At 35.8% G+C, this 19,448-nt stretch overlaps 1 protein-coding gene across 2 annotated transcripts in view; it reads right to left on the bottom strand.

Moving 5' to 3' along the window:
- The window catches only part of SWT1 (SWT1, RNA endoribonuclease homolog), a 102,380-nt gene that overhangs the window by 61,048 nt on the left and 21,884 nt on the right, over nt 1-19,448 (bottom strand). For both annotated transcript variants that reach the window (XM_018060724.1, XM_005690975.3), the window contains exons 8-11: nt 18,771-18,872; nt 18,190-18,378; nt 8,554-8,647; nt 518-663 (exon numbers count right to left, since the gene is read on the bottom strand). In XM_018060724.1, coding sequence (XP_017916213.1) covers nt 518-663; nt 8,554-8,647; nt 18,190-18,378; nt 18,771-18,872 — 531 coding nt within the window. The remainder of the gene's footprint in view (nt 1-517; nt 664-8,553; nt 8,648-18,189; nt 18,379-18,770; nt 18,873-19,448) is intronic.

Genomic DNA, 19,448 nt, shown 5'->3' with positions numbered 1-19,448 from the left:
ATGCTACTAAAAACTTCAATAATTATTTTTCCCTCAGAAGGAAATGGTGAGATATGTTTTTAAATAACGTGTATATTAGTTTAAATTTAAAAACATTACCCCTAGAGTCCTTCAAGTCCATTACTGTTTTACTATGTTAATAGAAAGTTAAGAATATGAAAGTAATGTTAAGAATAAACTATTTTTCCCTACCTCAAATGGATATTTCTTATAGCTACCATTAATTTAAAAGGTATCCTCTGTGAAAGAAAAAATAGGATTCACATGGTGATTACAAATATATAAAAATGTATATGAGTGTACAGACAAAAATACAAATTAATTTGTAACAGTATATATAGAAGGCAATCATGTATGCTTTTTCTTGGATCACCATTATAATATTCATTCATTTCTACCACTTATGTGCCAGCAAATACTCCAAACAATAAAAATCTACGATTATTTCCAACTGTTGTCAATATTCTTAGTACACAAAATAAGATATACTTCTAATTATTTGTAGTAAGAATACTACCTGCTTTCAATTGTTGTTTAGATATACAAGGCTGATGACATACATCTGTGTTCAGAGATAAGTTTAATAACTCTGCACTCAATTCTTCTTTACTGAGTGACTTCACACCACTTATTAGGCCTTTGTTTCTTAAATTTCTATCATCCCTAGGTTGGATTAGGAGGAAAAAATATTTTATTTTTTATAAGACAAATCGTATGGTAACTAAAATCACATGGAATCTAATCAGAGACTGGTGATTCTCAGTACATATATTAACAAAAGATAATTTTTTAATGCAGAAGATAAATTATCACACACTAGAGGCATATCATCTTAGTTTTTGAGAATAATTATTATTGCTACATATTGAATGTTTTCCTGGTATCAGGAACTATGCTAAGCACTTTATATATATCAATCCATTTCATTCTCACAACAAGCTTCTTAGGTAGGAGTGGTACTAATTTTTATCCCCATTTCACACATAAGAAACTGAAGTATAAAAAGGTTAAGTAACTCGTCCAAAGTTATACCCGGTAAGTGGGAGGAGGATTTGAACACAAGAATATGATCATCCTAGGAAAAATAAGCATTAAGAGCCATAATAAAATAAATGATTTACAAAGGGTAGGCAATTACAAATTTATTTAGAGTGGGCCTAAAACAAATGACGTGCCTCTTGAGAAACCTGTATGCAGGTCAGGAAGCAACAGTTAGAACTGGACATGGAACAACAGACTGGTTCCAAATAGGAAAGGAGTATGTCAAGGCTGTATATTGTCACTCTGCTTATTTAACTTATATGCAGAGTACATCATGAGAAACGCTGGACTGGAAGAAACACAAGCCGGAATCAAGATTGCCAGGAGAAATATCAATAACCTCAGATATGTAGAGGATACCACACTTATGGCAGAAAGTGAAGAAGAGCTAAAGAGCCTCTTGATGAAAGTAAAAGAGGAGAGTCAAAAAGTTGGCTTAAAAGCTCAACATTCAGAAAACTAAGATCATGACATCCAGTCCCATCACTTCATGGCATAACAGATGGGGAAATAGTGGAAACAGTAGATGACTTTATTTTTCTGGGCTCCAAAATCACTGCAGTTGGTGACTGCAGCCATGAAATTAAAAGACACTTACTCCTTGGAAGAAAGGTTATGACCAACCTAGACAGCATATTAAAAAGCAGAGACATTACTTTGCCAACAAAGGTCCGTCTAGTCAAGGCTATGGTTTTACCACTGGTCATGTATGGATGTGAGAGTTGGACTATAAAGAAAGCTGAGCATCGAAGAATTGATGCTTTTGATCTGTGGTGTTGGAGAAGACTCTTGAGAGTCCCTTGAACTGCAAGGAGATTCAACCAGTCCATCCTAAAGGAGATCAGTCCTGGGTGTTCATTGGAAGGACTGCTGTTGAAGCTGAAACTCCAATACTTTGGCCACCTGATGCGAAGAGCTGACTCATTGGAAAAGACCCTGATGCTGGGAAAGATTGAGGGCAAGAGGAGAAGGGGACGACAGAGGATGAGATGGTTGGATGGCATTACCGACTCAATGGACATGGGTTTGGGTAGACTCCGGGAATTGATGATGGACAGGGAGGCCTGGTGTGCTGCGGTTCATGGGGTCGCAAAGAGTCGGTCATGACTGAGTGACTGAACTGATGACTTAAGACAAATGATATGAATTTGCTATATGCTGTAAGAAGCCAGGATGATTAGAAATAGTGGATATAAGACCAGTTTACCTGGCTACAGAGAAAGTCAAGAACATTAATAAATGGAAAGAGATTAAAGGGCTTCAGTGCAGAAATGACATCAGATCTGTGTTTACCAAACTGTTGTTTTTGAGACTAGCAGGCTTCCAGCTTCTGTTAATGGCAGAGTAGCTTGGTCGGACTAAGTTCCCATAGAGAGAATTAGAAAATCTAGACCAAAAACAACAACAAAGGCAAAATCTATTTGAAGGCACTAAAGAGCAATAAAATGAAAGTAGAAGGTGGGAGGGAATGTACACTTAAGACACAGATACTGCAAAGGTTAAGAGCACACTTTTCTATCTTTTTGCCTGAGGGCATTCCCCAACTTATCAATGCTTTAGGACAGAAAGTCAGAGCCTTTGTGGCTTGACATGTCAGAAGGCAATGTTAGGTAGCACAGGCCAAAACATATGGACAGTTAAGGGGAAACTGGAAGAAGGGTGGAAATCACAGAGTTGAGTCCTAAAATCTGCATATAAATTCAACCCAGGAAAAAAGCAATATACTTCCAAGAGACACATCAATCAATAGAACCAGACTCAGATATGAGACAGACGTTGAATCTGACAGGAAATTTTAAAGAATTTAGATTAATGTGTTAAAGGCTCTAATGGAAAAGGTGCATGCATGTGTGCTAAGTCTCTCAGTCGTGTCCGACTCTGTCACCTTACGCACTGTAGCCCACCAGGCTCCTCTGTCCTTGGGACTCTCCAGGCAAGAATACTGGAGCAGGCTGCCAAGCCCTTCTTCAAGGGATCTTCCCCACCCAGGGATCGAACCCACATCTCTTACAGCTCCTGCTTTGGCATGCAGGTTCTTTACCATTAGCGCCACCTGGGAAGCCCAACAGAAAAGGTGAACAACATGTAAAACCAGACAGAAATTAAAAATGCCTTCAACAAGCTCCTCAGTAGACCCAACACAGGTGAAGAAAGACCAAACATTAAGACAGGTCAAAAGAAATTATCCAAACTGAAACAAAAAAGAAGAAAATGTTAAAAATATATATGTATAAGAGCTGTTGGACAATATCAAATAGTCAAATATATAGGCATGTATTAGTTGTCTATTGGGTGTGTAACAATTTATCCCCAAAACTTAGTAGTGTGAAAAAAACATTTATTATCACACAGTTTCTAAAAGTGAGGGATCTGTGAACAGCTTGACTGAATGGTTCTGGCTCAGGGTCTCTCACAAAGTTGAAACATACTATTCCCCAGTGTTACAGTCACCTCATGATTTAATTGGTGCTCATTCATGTAGCTATTGGTAGGGCTTAGCCCTTCACTGGCTTTTGGCTTGTGGCTTCAGTTTCTCACCATGTGGGCATTTCCACAGAGCTATTCACAGCATGGAGTTTGCTTCCCCAGAACAACTGATCCAAGAAAAAGAAACAAGAGTGTGCCCAAAAAGGAAGTGCCAGTGACATACCATCACTTCTGATGCCTGCTATCTGTCACACAGACGATCAACCCTGGTACAATGTAGGAGAGGACTACACAAGGGAATTAATACTAAGAGGCACAGGAATCCCCTGGTGGTCCAGTGGTGAGGACTGCACTTCCATTGCAGAGGGCCTGGGTTTGATTCCTGATTGGGTAACTAAGATCCTGCAAGTGGTACAGTGCAGCCAAGAAACAAAAACAAAAAGATACCAAGAGGCAAGGAATCACTGGAATCATCTTGGAGGCTGACTACTACAATGTATTCATAATTCTGTAATACCAGAAGGAGGAAAGAGGGAATGGGGCAGAAGAAATATTAAATATTTAAATAAATAATGGCTGAGAATTTTCCAAAACTAAAAAATGAACACCAAACCACAGATCCAAGAAGCTCAGAGAACATCAAGCAGGATAATTTCCTCTCCTCTACCACAAGCATACAGGTTTCCCAGGTGGCTCAGGTAAAGAATCCACCTGTCAATGCAGGAGACACAGGTTCAACACCTGGGTTGGGAAGATACCCTGGAGGAGGAAATGGCAACTCACTCTAGTATCCAGAGGAACCAGACAGGCTACAATCCATGGTGTCACGAGGGGTTGGACATGTCTGAGCAACTAAGCATGCATGCCTGGATCACAAACATACACACAAACATGTGGTACATCTGCTGCTGCTGCTGCTGCTGCTAAGTGGCTTCAGTTGTGTCCAACTCTGTGCAACCCCATAGACAGCAGCCTACCAGGCTGCTCTGTCCCTGGGATTTTCCAGGCAAGAACACTGGAGTGGGTACATCTGCTAAAGACTGCTAAAAACAAACTGCTAAAAAAAAAAAAGACAAAGAACAAATCTTGAAAGCAATGAGAGGAAAAAAAAAAAAGACCAAAAGAACGTTACACACAGAGGAAGAAAATATTTATAGCAGACTTCTCATCAGAAATCAAACAAGTTAGAAGAAAATGCAGTGATACCTTTAAAATACTCAAAGAAAGAGAAAAAACAAATCAACCCAGAATTGCATATCCAGTAAAAATATACTTCAGAAATAAATGAGAAATAAACACACTATCAGACAAACAAAACCAGAAAATTCACTGCCAACATACTCACACATGTCAAAGTTGTTTAGGCAAAAGGAATATGACCAGAAATCTGGCACCAGACAGAAACTTGGATTCAAATAAAGAAATAAAGAATGCTAAAAATGGAGTGCAAGATAAAAGCATTCACTTTCTTATTTTTAATTCCTTTAAATGACAAATGAGTGAAGCAAAAACATTACAAAGTACTGTGCTATTGTTTCTGTAAAAGTAAAATATGTAATAATGATAGCAAAATGGATGGTGGAGAAATTCAAAGCATATTAAAATACTTATACTACACATGAAGCAACATAGTGTTATTTAAAGACAGACTTTGATCAAGTAAAGATGTATATTATAAACACTAAGGCAACCATTATAAAGTTTTTTTCAAAAAGGTACAAAGTCAATAATGGAGATAAAATGGCACCACAGTTAATCCAAGAAGAAAAAAAAAAGGAAAAGGAAGAAAAGAATAGCTGAACAAATAAAAAATAATTAGTAAAATGGTAGATTCTGATCCAACCAATCAAATGTGAATAGTAGAAACTCATCAATTAGACAGAAATTGTCAAAATGGAAAAAAGAAAAGTATCAATTATATGCTATCTACAAAATACTTTAATATAAAGATATAGATAGGTTAAAAGTAAATGGATGAAATATATATATATTATAAATACAAAGCAAACAACACTGGAATAGTAATATTAATATTAAACAAAGGAAACTTCAGAATCAGGAATATTATCAGGAACAAAGACAGCAATTAGACAATGAGAAAAGTGTCAATTCTCCAAGAAGACTATCCTAAATGTGTATGCCTCTGACAACAGAGCTTCAAAATTCATGAAGTAAGACAAACAGAATGGAAAGGAGAAGCAAACCAATAAATTACAGCTTGGAAAGTCAAGACTCCTCTGTCAGTAATCATAAAATAAGCAGACAGATAATCATTAATACTAAGGTTACAGAAGACCTAAACAACACTATCAACAAACTTGACCTATATGAAATTTATAAAATACACGACCCACAAGAGCAGAATAAATTCTTTTTAAGAGCACATAAAACATTCACCAAGTTAAGATTTTATTCATGGGCATAAAACCAAGTTTAACAAATCTAAAGGAACAGAAATCATATAAATTATGTTCTCAAGTCATATAACAGAATTAAAGTATAATCAATAACAAGAAGATAACTGGAAAATCTGCAAATATTTGGAGTTAATTGCACCAAATATCTAAAAAACCTGTGGGTCAAAAGAAAATCATGAGGGAAATTATAAAACATATTTTCTTTAATTTATTTTTTGGCTGCACCATGGCTTGCAGGATTAGCTCCCCTACCAGGGATCAAACCCCAGCCCCAACAGGGAGAGCACTGAGTCTTAACCACTAAACTGGACCACCAGGAATTCAAATTATAAAGCATATTAAATTGAATTAAAAAAATAGTGTATCAAAATTTGTGAAATGCAGCTAAGGCAGTGCTTAAAGGGAAATTTACAGACGTCTCAAATAAATTATCTTAGCTTCCACCTCAAGAAACTAGAAAAAGGGCACAAAACGGGGATGAGCTCATTTTCTGGGATAATGGAAGTGTTCTATGTATCAAGAGGGATGTGGGGCTATAACCAGGGTATCCATTGTCACACTGTATAGTTAATATTTGGGCATTTTAACATTATACAGCTTCCCTCAATATCAAAAGAACTATATAAAAACTATCATATCGTAGGACAGGGAATAGATGGAAATATAAGGTAATAGAAGTGTAGAAACTTGATAATTATTGTAGCTGGGTACTTAGGAGTTTATTAACTCTTCTTCACTTTGAACGTTGTTGAAATTCTTTATAACAAAACTTTTTAAAAGTTAAAAATACCATTATTGTTTTTTGAAATGAAGGAGAATATGGAAGTAGAGAGCATAATGGATCTTAGAGAAGAAAAGGAGGAGGAAAAATAACATCATTTGACATAGGATGGTGGCAGAGTAGGTAAAGAAAAGACCATACAAGACCTCCTATTTGCCTGACTAAAGATTATGAAGGAAAGGCAGAAATAAAAAGTCTCCAAGGTTTCTGGCTTTAGCAAAATGGGTAGAAGATGGCCTTTTTTATTCAAATGGAAAACAGTTTAGAAGGAAAGATTAGGAGTTCATTTTTGGAGAGGGCAGGTTTCAGATGTCTATGAGACATCCAAACAGGTATCAAATAAGTAGATGAATATATTAGTCTAGAGTTTAGAAGAGAGATGTGGACTGGAAATACTAACTGGAGGTTGCTGGCACATACTTAAGATTAAAAATGTGAGTAAAGCACTTAGAATGAGATATAGTACGTAGTATTTATAGACGGTTTCTCCTATCACTGCCATTATTAATATTAATGTTAATTATCATCTCATCATCCCTTAAAGTAGTAAAAATATATCTTCACATTAAGTATGTCTGACTTACACAGTAAGTATGATTATCACACTTAACAGGGCAAAAACAAAAAAGGCTTGTCTGGAACATGACAATGCCAGAGGTAAAAGTAAAGTTTGACCACAAAATTTCATTTCATTGAAAACTGTTAGATCTGTTCATTCCAAAACAGTGACTGCAGAAATAATGGAGAATTGATTAAATCTCACCAATTTAATTTTCATTCTAAGTGGAATAAAAAAATAACAATTCTCTCAATTTTAGCTTATCTCAAATTCAAAATGATTAACATATTACTAAATCTATTTCAGCCCTCAACAAACTCCAGGATGATATATTATGTCCTAGATTAATAAATAATTTGAAGGTAGAGATGGAAATCTGTTTTTTTTTAAATAAAAAAAAATAACTTTATCTTTGAACACAGCTAAAATGGTAATTGGCAAGCCTCTTACAAGAAAAGTCTAAGAGCCAGTCATTTCCATAATCACTCCATTTCAGAGAATTTAGGCATGATCATGAAACTGTAAAAACCCCATTCTGAAGTGAACACAATTCAGACTAAAACTACAAACTAAAATTGCTCTTATCAGTTACTATAGAGCCTTTTCTCATACATGATAAATACAATTTGGCAAATAAAATTTGCTACTTTTACCTTAGAACTAACATATGAATATATTAGTTTGGAATGCAGGAATGGAATGGAAAGAGGACAGGAGAAGGAGGAAAAACTCTTACTGAGATAATTTTATGTATGAGGCACTCTTCCAAGTCATATATGCATACTTTTTCTGATTAAATACTCACAATATCCTCATAAATGCAGGTATTATTATTCTCCCTATGCTTCACACATAAGGAAACACATAAAGAAACATTAAGCAGCTTTCCAAGGTCACAAAGCTGGTAAGTGGTAGACCTAGAATTTCAACTCTTACTCTGTTATAAGCACTCAGGATATAACTACAACATACATTAGCCTTTCCCAACAAATAGATTAATTAACCCTCTTGCCTCATGACCAAAATGTAGATTTTCATTTCTAACTATTTTACTTGGATATTAAATTGACTCTCCCTCGCTTTTTCAAAAGTTTTCTGAATATCATATAACTTAATCCGAAATGAAACTTCATGAGATTCAAATCTCATTCCTCTATAGTTTGTACATTATAAGAATGTGAGTTATAACTGAATATATTTACTGGGAAATTTAGAATAGTATATATGTTTTTGATCCTTGGTATGGTCATTACAGTATGATTTTTTAAAATTCTTTAATAGAAATTGTTATTTTTTTAAAAAAAGAGTAAAATGATTGTGAAACTCACGTGCACAAAATAACAAGAGAACAAGGGAATAGTTCTTGGTACTGAAGACAGCATTTTAATACACGATCATCATTGTTCTCATCACTCAATCCATCTGCGAATTCAGCAAAAGCAACAATCAATAAGCACACTCAAAATCTGAGAACTGTATAAACAATTTAGGCCATATTTACAAATTGAATCATCTAAAACAAAGAAAACTTATTAAACAGGAGGAGGAAGATAAAACACAACAAAAACAATGACCTGAAAATTCTGGATCTACAATTCATATATTTATGGGTTTAATTAACTGATAGTTTATTAAATTGATAGTTTACTAAAACAGAAGAGAATATGCCTATTAATAAACCCAAAGGAAAGAAATGCGATCAGTAGGTTAAAATACCATACTAGAAACCAAAAGCTATGAATTCTAGTCTCAGTTCAGTCACTTAAGAGACTATAAGCAAATTATATGATTATATTTTGTTTCATATTAACTTAAAAGAGGTCAGCAAAATAATGAGCAATGGTTCTACCAGCAACAGAACCAGTTTCATGTGCCTGCTTTTTCTTAACCTCTGCTGCTGCTGCCGCTGCCAAGTCTCTTCAGTCATGTCCGACTCTGTGCGACCCCAGAGACGGCAGCCCACCAGGCTTCCCCCTCCCTGGGATTCTCCAGACAAGAACACTGGAGTGGGTTGCCATTTCTTTCTCCAATGCAGGAAAGTGAAAAGTGAAAGTGAAATCACTCAGTCATGTCTGACTCTTAGTGACCCGATGGACTGCAGCCTACCAGGCTCCTCCGTCCATGGGATTTTCTTCTAAGCAATAACATTTAGAGAGAGATGTACAGAAGAAGACAACATGGGCACTAGGAAGAGAATACAAAAAGTAATTTCTAACAAATGTTAGTATGTAGCTGATATTCTCTAAGTCTTAAAGTATGTAATAAGTTGTGTGTGTATATGAAAAGAATGTAACATGTAGAAAGAGGACCAAAGATATCATTTTTATAAGTCCTTACACTATCTGCCTCAAAATTCCCTGGGGTACTTATTAATAATATAGAAAGAAGCACTACACCCAGACCCATTTATGGATAAGAATCTCTGAAGCATGGATCCAAAGACTGATTTAAGCCCTTGCCAAGTCTCTTACACACTGAAAGTCAAGATATGCTGGCCAGTGAGCCTTAACTTTTTTCCCAGATTATAACATTTTTCTCCCTTCAACTTTTAGCCAATATCACTGAGTCCTCTAAACTTTCAAATTAGAAAACTCATTCATGCATGCAATAAACATTTTTCTAAGGTCTAAGCTGCACCAGGTCCCTATGCATGTCAAAAGACAAGCTCTTTGGGGCCTCACCATCTCATGGCGAAGTCTAGACAAAACTCAACTGATCTCATAGCATGAACCTGAGAGACATATGACTCAGTTCTTTAATCAGACAACCAGCAAGCCAGACAGACGTATGTTACAACAGCCAATTTTCCTACTTTTAGCTCACAAAGTAAATATCACAATAATGCAAATTGGGCAGCTCAAAATCAGTGGTTAACTTTAGCAACTCAATTTGACCAATCAAAGGAGGTCTAGAGCATACAGTAAGCACACTGCTCTAAAAGTATCAAAGTTCATGATTACTTGTTCTGTCACTTTTTTCTAGAATACACAGGCCCAGAAGGTATACCTAAAATTATAAGAATATTCATGAAATATTTTTACCAACAAATATTTTTGAGTACTTGCTCAGGAACTGTTCAAAAATGAACTAAGACTCTGGAAACAGATGATCTGGGTTTGAATTCTTCCTTTCCCATTTACTGGACATGCAATAATGGGCAAATTGCTTAAGAAGGAAGATTAAATGAGAAAATGTATATAAAACACTTGGCCCAATATGTGGTGATACCAAGTGCTTAAGTAATATGTTGATTACTTAAGACTCAGCTTAACTGTATCTCAACAGCAATGACCTCTATTCACATTTGACATCAAAATAACTACTGTATAAATTATAGTTAATATGATATTAGCATATTAGTAGAATTAAAGCTTCTCAACAGCAGGCTTTGTATGTCTCATTCACTCCTGCAGCCTCAACAGTTAGAACAGTATCTAATACAAATATCTTGCAAGTAAATGATTCAACAAAAATGTAATAAAAGAAAATATAAAAATGATGAAACAAATGCCTGGTGTAGCAGGTGTCAGATAACGTTATTTTTACCTATTTATAAAAATAAATAATTATGGAAAATCTGAAAAATTCTGAAAAGATAAAGAAAACTAAAATATCTCATAATTTTATCAGCTCAATATTTCTCTAAATATATACACAGAATCTAAGGGACTTGGGATTGTAATCTATATTCTTTTAAATCCTAGTTTAGGTTTTTTGCAAGTTAAAATGAGTTCATTAGTGTCTGTGATCAATGCAAAGAAATAGAGGAAAATAAGAGAATGGGAAAGACTAGAGATCTCTTCAAGAAAACTAGAGATACCAAGGGAACATTTCATGCAAAGATGGGCTCAATAAAGGACAAAATGGTATGGACCTAACAGAAGCTGAAGATAAGAGGTAGCAAGAATACACAGGAGAACTGTACAAAAAAGATCTTCATGACCAAGATAATCATGATGGTGTGATCACTCACCTAGAGCCAGACATCCTGGAATGTGAAGTCAAGTGGGCCTTAGAAAGCATCACTACAAACAAAGCTAGTGGAGGTGATGGAATTCCAGTTGAGCTATTTCAAATCCTAAAAGATGATTCTGTGAAAGTGCTGCACTCAATATATCAGCAAATTTGGAAAACTCAGCAGTGGCCACAGGACTGGAAAAGGTCAGTTTTCATTCCAGTCCCAAAGAAAGGCAATGCCAAAGAATGCTCAAATGACCGCACAATTACACTCATCTCATATGCTAGTAAAGTGATGCTTAAAATTCTCCAAGCCAAGCTTCAGCAAAACGTGAACTGTGAACTTCCAGATGTTCAAGCTGGTTTTAGAAAAGGCAGAAGAACCAAAGACTAAATTGCCAGCATCCGCTGGATCATCAAAAAAGCAAGAGAGTTCCAGAAAAAACATCTATTTCTGCTTTATTGACTATGCCAAAGCCTTTGACTGTGTGGAGCACAATAAACTGTGGAAAATTCTGAAAGAGACGGGAATACCAGACCACCTGACCTGCCTCTTGAGAAATTTGTATGCAGATCAGGAAGCAACAGTTAGAACTGGACATGGAACAACGGACTGGTTCCAAATAGGAAAAGGAGTACGTCAAAGCTGTATATTGTCACCCTGCTTATTTAACTTATATATGTAGAGTAGGGATTGGGGGCAGGAGGAGAAGGGGACGATAGAGGATGAGATGGCTGGATGGCAACACCGACTCAATGGACATGAGTTTGAGTGAACTCCGGTAGTTGGTGATGGACAGGGAGGCCTGGCGTGCTGCAATTCATGTGGTCACAAAGAGTCAGACACGACTGAGTAACTGAACTGATGCAGAGTACATCATGATAAACACTGGGCTGGAGGAAGCACAAGCTGGAATCAAGATTGCTGGGAGAAATATCAATAACCTCAGATATGCAGATGACACCACCCTTATGGCAGAAAGTGAAGAAGAACTAAAGAGCCTCTTGATGAAAGTGAAAGAGGAGAGTGAAAACAGCTTAAAGCTCAACATTCAGAAAACTAATATCATGGCATCCGGCCCCATCACTTCATGGGAAATAGATGGGGAAACAGCGGAATCAGTGACTGACTTTATTTTTCTGGGCTCCAAAATCACCACATATGGTGACTGCAGCCATGAAATTAAAAGACACTTACTCCTTGGAAGAAAAGTTATGACCAACCTAGATAGCATATTCAAAAGCAGAGACATTACTTTGCCAACAAAGGTCCGTCTAGTCAAGGCGATGTTTTTTCCAGTGGTCATGTATGGATGTGAGAGTTGGACTATAAAGAAAGCTGAGTGTCGAAGAATTGATGCTTTTGAACTGTGGTGTTGGAGAAGACTCTTGAGAGCCCCTTGGACTGCAAGGAGATCCAACTGGTCTATCCTAAAGGAGATCGGTCCTGGGTGTTCATTGGAAGGACTGCTGTTGAAGCTGAAACTCCAATACTTTGGCCACCTGAGGCAAAGAGCTGACTCAATGGAAAAGACCCTGATGCTGGGAATGACTGAGGGCAGGAGAAGGGGACGACAGAGGATGAGATGGTTGGATGGCATCACTAACTCAATGGACATGGGTTTGGGTGGTCTCTGGGAGTTGATGATGGACGGGGAGGCCTGGCGTGCTGCGGTTCATGGGGTCGCAAAGAGCTGGACATGACTGAGTGACTGAACTGAACTAACCCAATAGGACTGATATTCTAACTAAAAAGGGGAAATTTGGAACCAGACATGGGGAGAGAGAAGAGGATATAAAGAGACATAAGGAGAAAATAGCCATTTACAAGCCAAGAAGGCAGTCTGGAACAGATGTTTCTCTGATAGATGTCAGAAGGAAATAATCCTGCTAACACCCTGATTCTAGACTTCAGTCTTCAGAATTGTGAGACAGATATCTGGATGATTTTTGGCATTACTTTTTAGCTTCCATATATAAGTGACATGATATTTGTCTTTCTTTGCCTGAATTAATCTAAGAAATTTAGGATTGTAGTTTATATTCTTTTAAATATTATTTTGTTTAATATCACATCATTAACATTTTTCAAAATTAGTATTCTCTCATTTGGCTATAGCATTATATGTAACATCTCCAACTGACAGACTGTTTCCAATTTCTTCCTGTATAAATCATGCTGTGAGGAACATTAAATATATCAATCACTGAATCTCTGATTATTTCTTTAGAATAATTGCAAGAAAGAAAAATCATCTCTTTAGGCTTCGTAATAAACACTGATAAATTGCTCTCCTGAAAAGTTACTAATTCATATTCCCTATGCACTGTGTTCCTATCAAGTGCTAGGAAGAAGTATCATTCTAAACTTAGGAGCAATAAAAATAAAAAAGGAAAATGCAAAAAACATATGCTAAAAATTTTTACACATAGTTCAGTTCAGTTCAGTTCAGTCACTCAGTCGTGTCCGACTCTTTGCGACCCCATGAACTGCAGCACGTCAGGCCTCCCTGTCCATCACCAACTCCTGGAGTTCACTCAGACTCACGTCCATCGAGTCAGTGATGCCATCCAGCCATCTCATCCTCTGTCATCCCCTTCTTCTCCTGCCCTCAATCCCTCCCAGCATCAGAGTCTTTTCCAATGAGTCAACTCTTCACATGAGGTGGCCAAAGTACTGGAGTTTCAGCTTCAGCATCATTCCCTCCAAAGAAATCCCAGGGCTGATCTCCTTCAGAATGGACTGGTTGGATCTCCTTGCAGTCCAAGGGACTCTCAAGAGTCTTCTCCAACACCACAGTTCAAAAGCATCAATTCTTTGGCGCTCAGCTTCCTTCACAGTCCAAGTCTCACATCCATAAATGACCACTGGAAAAACCATAGCCTTGACTAGACAGACCTTGGTTGGCAAAGTAATGTCTCTGCTTTTAAATATGCTATCTAGGTTGGTCATAACTTTTCTTCCAAGGAGCAGGCGTCTTTTAATTTCATGGCTGCAGTCACCATCTGCAGTGATTTTGGAGCCAAAAAAAATAAAGTCTGACACTGTTTCCACTGTTTCCCCATCTATTTGCCATGAAGTGATGGGACCGGATGCCATGATCTTAGTTTTCTGAATGTTGAGCTTTAAGCCTACTTTTTCACTCTCCTCTTTCACTTTCATCAAGAGGCTTTTTAGTTCCTCTTCACTTTCTGCCGTAAGAGTGGTATCATCTGCGTATCTGAGGTGATTGATATTTCTCCTGGCAATCTTGATTCCAGCTTGTGCTTCTTCCAGCCCAGCGATTCTCATGATGTACTCTGCATAGAAGTTAAAGAAGCAGGGTGACAATATACTGCCTTGACGTACTCCTTTTCCTATCTGGAACCAGTCTGTTGTTCCATGTCCAGTTCTGACTGTTGCTTCCTGACCTGCATATAGGTTTCTCAAGAGGCAGGTCAGGTGGTCTGGTATACCCATCTCTTTCACAATTTTCCACAGTTTATTGTGCTCCACACAGTCAAAGGCTTTGGCATAGTCAATAAAGCAGAAGTAGATGTTTTTCTGGAACTCTCTTGCTTGTTTGATGCTCCAGCAGATGTTGGCAATTTAGTCTTTGGTTCTTCTGCCTTTTCTAAAACCAGTTTGAACATCTGGAAATTCACGGTCCACTTATTGCTGAAGCCTGGCTTGGAGAATTTTGAACATTACTAGTGTGTGAGATGAGTGCAATTGTATTGTTTGAGCATTCTTTAGCATTGCCTTTCTTTGGGATTGGAATGAAAACTGACCTTTTCCAGTCCTGTGGCCACTGCTGAGTTTTCCAAATCTGCTGGCAATTGAGTGCAGCACTTTCACAGCATCACCTTTCAGGATTTGTAATAGCTCAACTGGAATTCCATCACCTCCACTAGCTTTGTTCGTAGTGATGCTTTCTAAGGTCCACTTGACTTCACATTCCAGGCTATCTGGCTCTAGGTGAGTGATCACACCATCGTGATAAGCAGTTAACAATATTTAAAACAGCAAACAGGAAAATATTTACCTTTAACAAAAAAGGCTGACTAGATGTATTTCTTCTTTTGTGAATTACCTATTAATAATCTTTGTCCATTTAGGGAAATATTTAGTTTTTCTAATCCATCTGTATAACTTTCTCATGTAAGAGGACACAAAAGACTTATCACCTATTCGAAACATTAAAGCATTAAGCATTTTAATACAATTAGCTCAACCAATCTTCAAAACCATATTTTCAGCCAGAGGTCATTTCCCCCCATTTTATTTACTCAGTTTCCTCACCTTTAATTTTCTCCAGGTCAGCTCAAAATACTCACGTCAATCAGATTTCAAATCCTATCCTCATCGTAATGCATACTACATGAAATAAGTACAATTTTGAAAAGAGTAAGGACAACACTAAAATTATGTTCAACTAAGTCTATTAATAACATAGACTATTTTCATTCAATTTGTGGCATGTTTGTTTTTTTAATGGGAAATTCCTGTCTAAGAAAAATACATTTATAATACTCAATGATTACATAAAACAAAATAATACATCTATATAAGCAATTATTAGAGTGAGTGGCAAATGTGCTTGACAGATATAAAGCGTAATTAAAGACTGTTTTGTTCTTGCTTTTTTCCAAACAAGTATTTTAATTTTATGCAAAAATCCTGAATTAAATTTTTATACATTTCAATTCATCATTAGAATGTAAAATATAATTTTACTATGATAAAAATGACTATGGATATTTTTAAAGGAGATCATAAAATCATTATCAATAGAATAAATATATTAAGTACATTAGATTTTATATAAACAATGTTTCAAACAATCAGTTTGACAGATAACAATGATATATAAAGGATTTATCTAACAAAGACAATTACACAAATAATCTATAAAGACTAATCTACAACCTTGTAACTAAAAGCACAATTTAGCAAAATTAAGACCAGATAATGTCAAATTGAAGCATTAAAGGGAAGTATGTTTTTCCAGGAAGGCCCAGAACTGAAGCAGCACAGAAGTGTGAGACTACTACTATGATTCATCCTCCTTAATAATCCTAAAAGCATAGACTGAAGAAGTAAAAGCATCAAAAAAAGCACATAAAAACTGAAAAGTCAAAAGACACATATAAAGTATCTATAAATATTAAATGTGGCCAAAATATCTATTAGTTTGTCTAAAATAAGTCTCAAAGTCAATCTATTGAAGGAATAGGTATTCCATCCAGGACAAGTTCTTAACATCTCTATGTCTCAATTTCCTCATCAGCAGAATAGGTCTAATAAGAATATGTTCCACAAGTACCGTAAGTTTTGAATGAGACAGTAGCTGTAAAGTACTTAGAAAAGGGTCTGGAGAATAATGGCCATACCAGTGTTGTCTATTACTATCATCATCTATACAATTATACACTAAAATATAATTTTTATCACCTAACAAGGAAAAAAATTACAAGTGAAAAAAGTTCTCACCTCTTCTTAAGGATTGGAGGTTTATTGAAATGATGGTTTAGACAGAGGTTTTGTTATAGTGTGGTTGTTTTTTTTTAAAAGTCCTATCTGTTAGCATTATATACCAAGTACTACAGGAGTTTCAGGAGTTGGGAGAGAAGGTGAAAAGGAAATGACAGAATGAAAGAAATTCTCACCAAAATGTTGAGAATCACTGAAAATGAGTGAAAAGCACACAGGGATTCATTGTATTATTCTACCTAATTCTGTATTTGAAGGTTTTCATAATAGAAAGTAAAAAAAAAACAAAAACAAAAACCTAAAACACTCAATTTAATATAATACGTTAAAATATTTTAGTATTTTCTTAACTCTAATAAATGATTTTTTTTTAGTGGTTTCCTTTAAAAGCTCTTAAACGTCACATGACATTCCTACTCAAAATGCATAAGCATTGTATTGGAATATACTATGAGCTAATAATTATTTGCAAAGGGAATAAATAAGGGAATTAATGGTAGAGGCCCTTTTTCTTCAAAGATTTAAGACTAAACAGCTGTGCCAAAAGCCTTCTCAGGATTAATATCATAATTAGACTCATCTTAGGATAAATTCTTTCATATCTTATGGTGAATATGGATACAGCAAACAACATAAATTCATGATATTTAAAATAATACAAATCTACATATACAAATAATTCTGAGTTGGGAATGAACAAATTTTTAAAGAATGAAATATATCCTTTAAATGTAAATATAAACTCTTCAGAGGTAACTGTGTTGCTTTACAAAGATTTTTTTACCAAATAGTTATACAAAACATGAAGAACACACTTCGGTTCTAAGACTAATTTTTAAATGTCTAAAAAAAAAAAACCAAAAAAACTAATATAGAAAAAAAATCAAGAGAAAATCTATAGATCTCTATTATAAAAAAACCTCCTTATTATAGGTTCTGACAAACCAGAGGAAAACAACATCTATCTCTGTATTATATTAACTGCATGTAGTGGTGACTAGGGGCTTCCCTGGTAGCTCAGCAGTTAAACGAATCCACCTGCAGGTCAGGAGACACAGGTTCAATTCCTGGGTAGGGAAGATCCCCTGGAGGAGGGCATGGCGACTCACTCCAGAATTCTTGCCTGGAGAATCCCACGGCAGGCTATAGTTCACGGGGTCGCACGGAGCCAGACACGACTGCATCATGTGAGCACGCAGATGATTAGAAACACAGATCACTTACGGGCCTCATCACTCAGCAAGGTATTTTAAAAAAAGAATTGAAGTGTTGTAATACAGACAACTATGCGTACAGAACTATATAGCCACTATCTGTGAAATCACAGACCTTCCCAATAAGGTCTAGGAGAAACAGAAAATAAATTATCAAAGATGTCCAAAACAAGCCTAATAGAACACTTCAAAGCATCACTGTGTCCTGCCATTTCATAATGCAATACTTATAGTATTATTTTTGCACCGTTTCCCTGCAATAATGAGTCAGCATCCAAACGAATCTTAATTAGGAAACACCCTGAGAGGACAATACTTACAAAGTTTTTGAGATGCAAGTTGTATTGACTGACCCCATAGCTTTCTATCTTGATTTCTGAGACTGTCATTGATGAAATGAACTGCAGGTATAGCTTTGTGCTGGGCATGTTTCAGTAATTTTCCTGCCTTCATACGATCCAGCTCTTGTACAACCACCCAGGGAATTATTAACACAAGTCTCTCAAAGCCTAAGAAATAAAAAGATTTCTTATAAGTCAACAAATATGTATTAAGCTACTAAGTCAAACTGCTGTAGGAGAATTAAAAGTTTTAAAGAAATTCACAATCTAAATAAAGAAACAATACATAAAAATAGGAACTTAAAACAGATACAGCGTCAAGAGAACATTACAAAAATAAATACTAATACAACCGGAGATCAAAGAAAAGGAAGTTTAGAAGCTAGATTAACCAGTAAAGGCTCTTCCGCTTTTTACTTAAGCTGATTATGCTGTGCGCGCTTGTGCTTAACAACATATCCAAATGAAAGTAAGTTTACAGGGAGTAAAAAACTCACATCACTGTTAATATAAAATGTTAAATAAGAAAATCAGAATCAGTCAGTATGTTTTATAAATACCTGGGATTTCTCTTGTCTTCAAAAGTCTAACAAATTTGAGATGATTCATTAGAATATTTGTGTCAATAACAATTAGAAGCTTTTTGTCTGAAGCAGCATTTGCTAGGGAAAAAAAGCAAAGTGAGAACTGACATTTGTAACACACTTATATAATAAATAAAACTTTGTTATCATAGAACTCTGACAGCATTCTTAAGGCAATCCTTTAAACAACAAAAACACATTTACTCCAATTCTTAAGAGAAAGAACAGTAATCAGTGTTTAATCATCCACCAGTAGAATATTGCATATTACTTATGGGTAGATTTTTAAATCATAAACTAACTTATGACAGCAGTAATTATGTTGTCAAACCCTGTACTCTATCACTGGTAGTTATCCAGTTAGGAATGAGAAACTAATCTTAATATATTGTGAAATAACACTGAAAAGATAAATATGTATAAAAAGAAAGAAAACTAATAATACTAGTATTATTTCTTCTTAGGGTCATATTAGGAACAGGTGAACTGATTCACAGATAAACAATAAATTGGAAAATGCAACATGAATATAATGTAGCAGCATTACTATTTTTATAAATGCCATTCAAAACTGTATACTAGCATACTCTGGAGGAGTAAGAATAATCGCAAGAGTAAGAATAATCTCAGGTTTTCTTCTCCCAGGAGTAAGAA

The sequence above is a fragment of the Capra hircus genome, chromosome 16 (assembly GCF_001704415.2).
Source record: "Capra hircus breed San Clemente chromosome 16, ASM170441v1, whole genome shotgun sequence".
Lineage (NCBI taxonomy): Eukaryota > Metazoa > Chordata > Mammalia > Artiodactyla > Bovidae > Capra > Capra hircus.
This window is presented reverse-complemented; position numbering and strand designations above follow the sequence as displayed.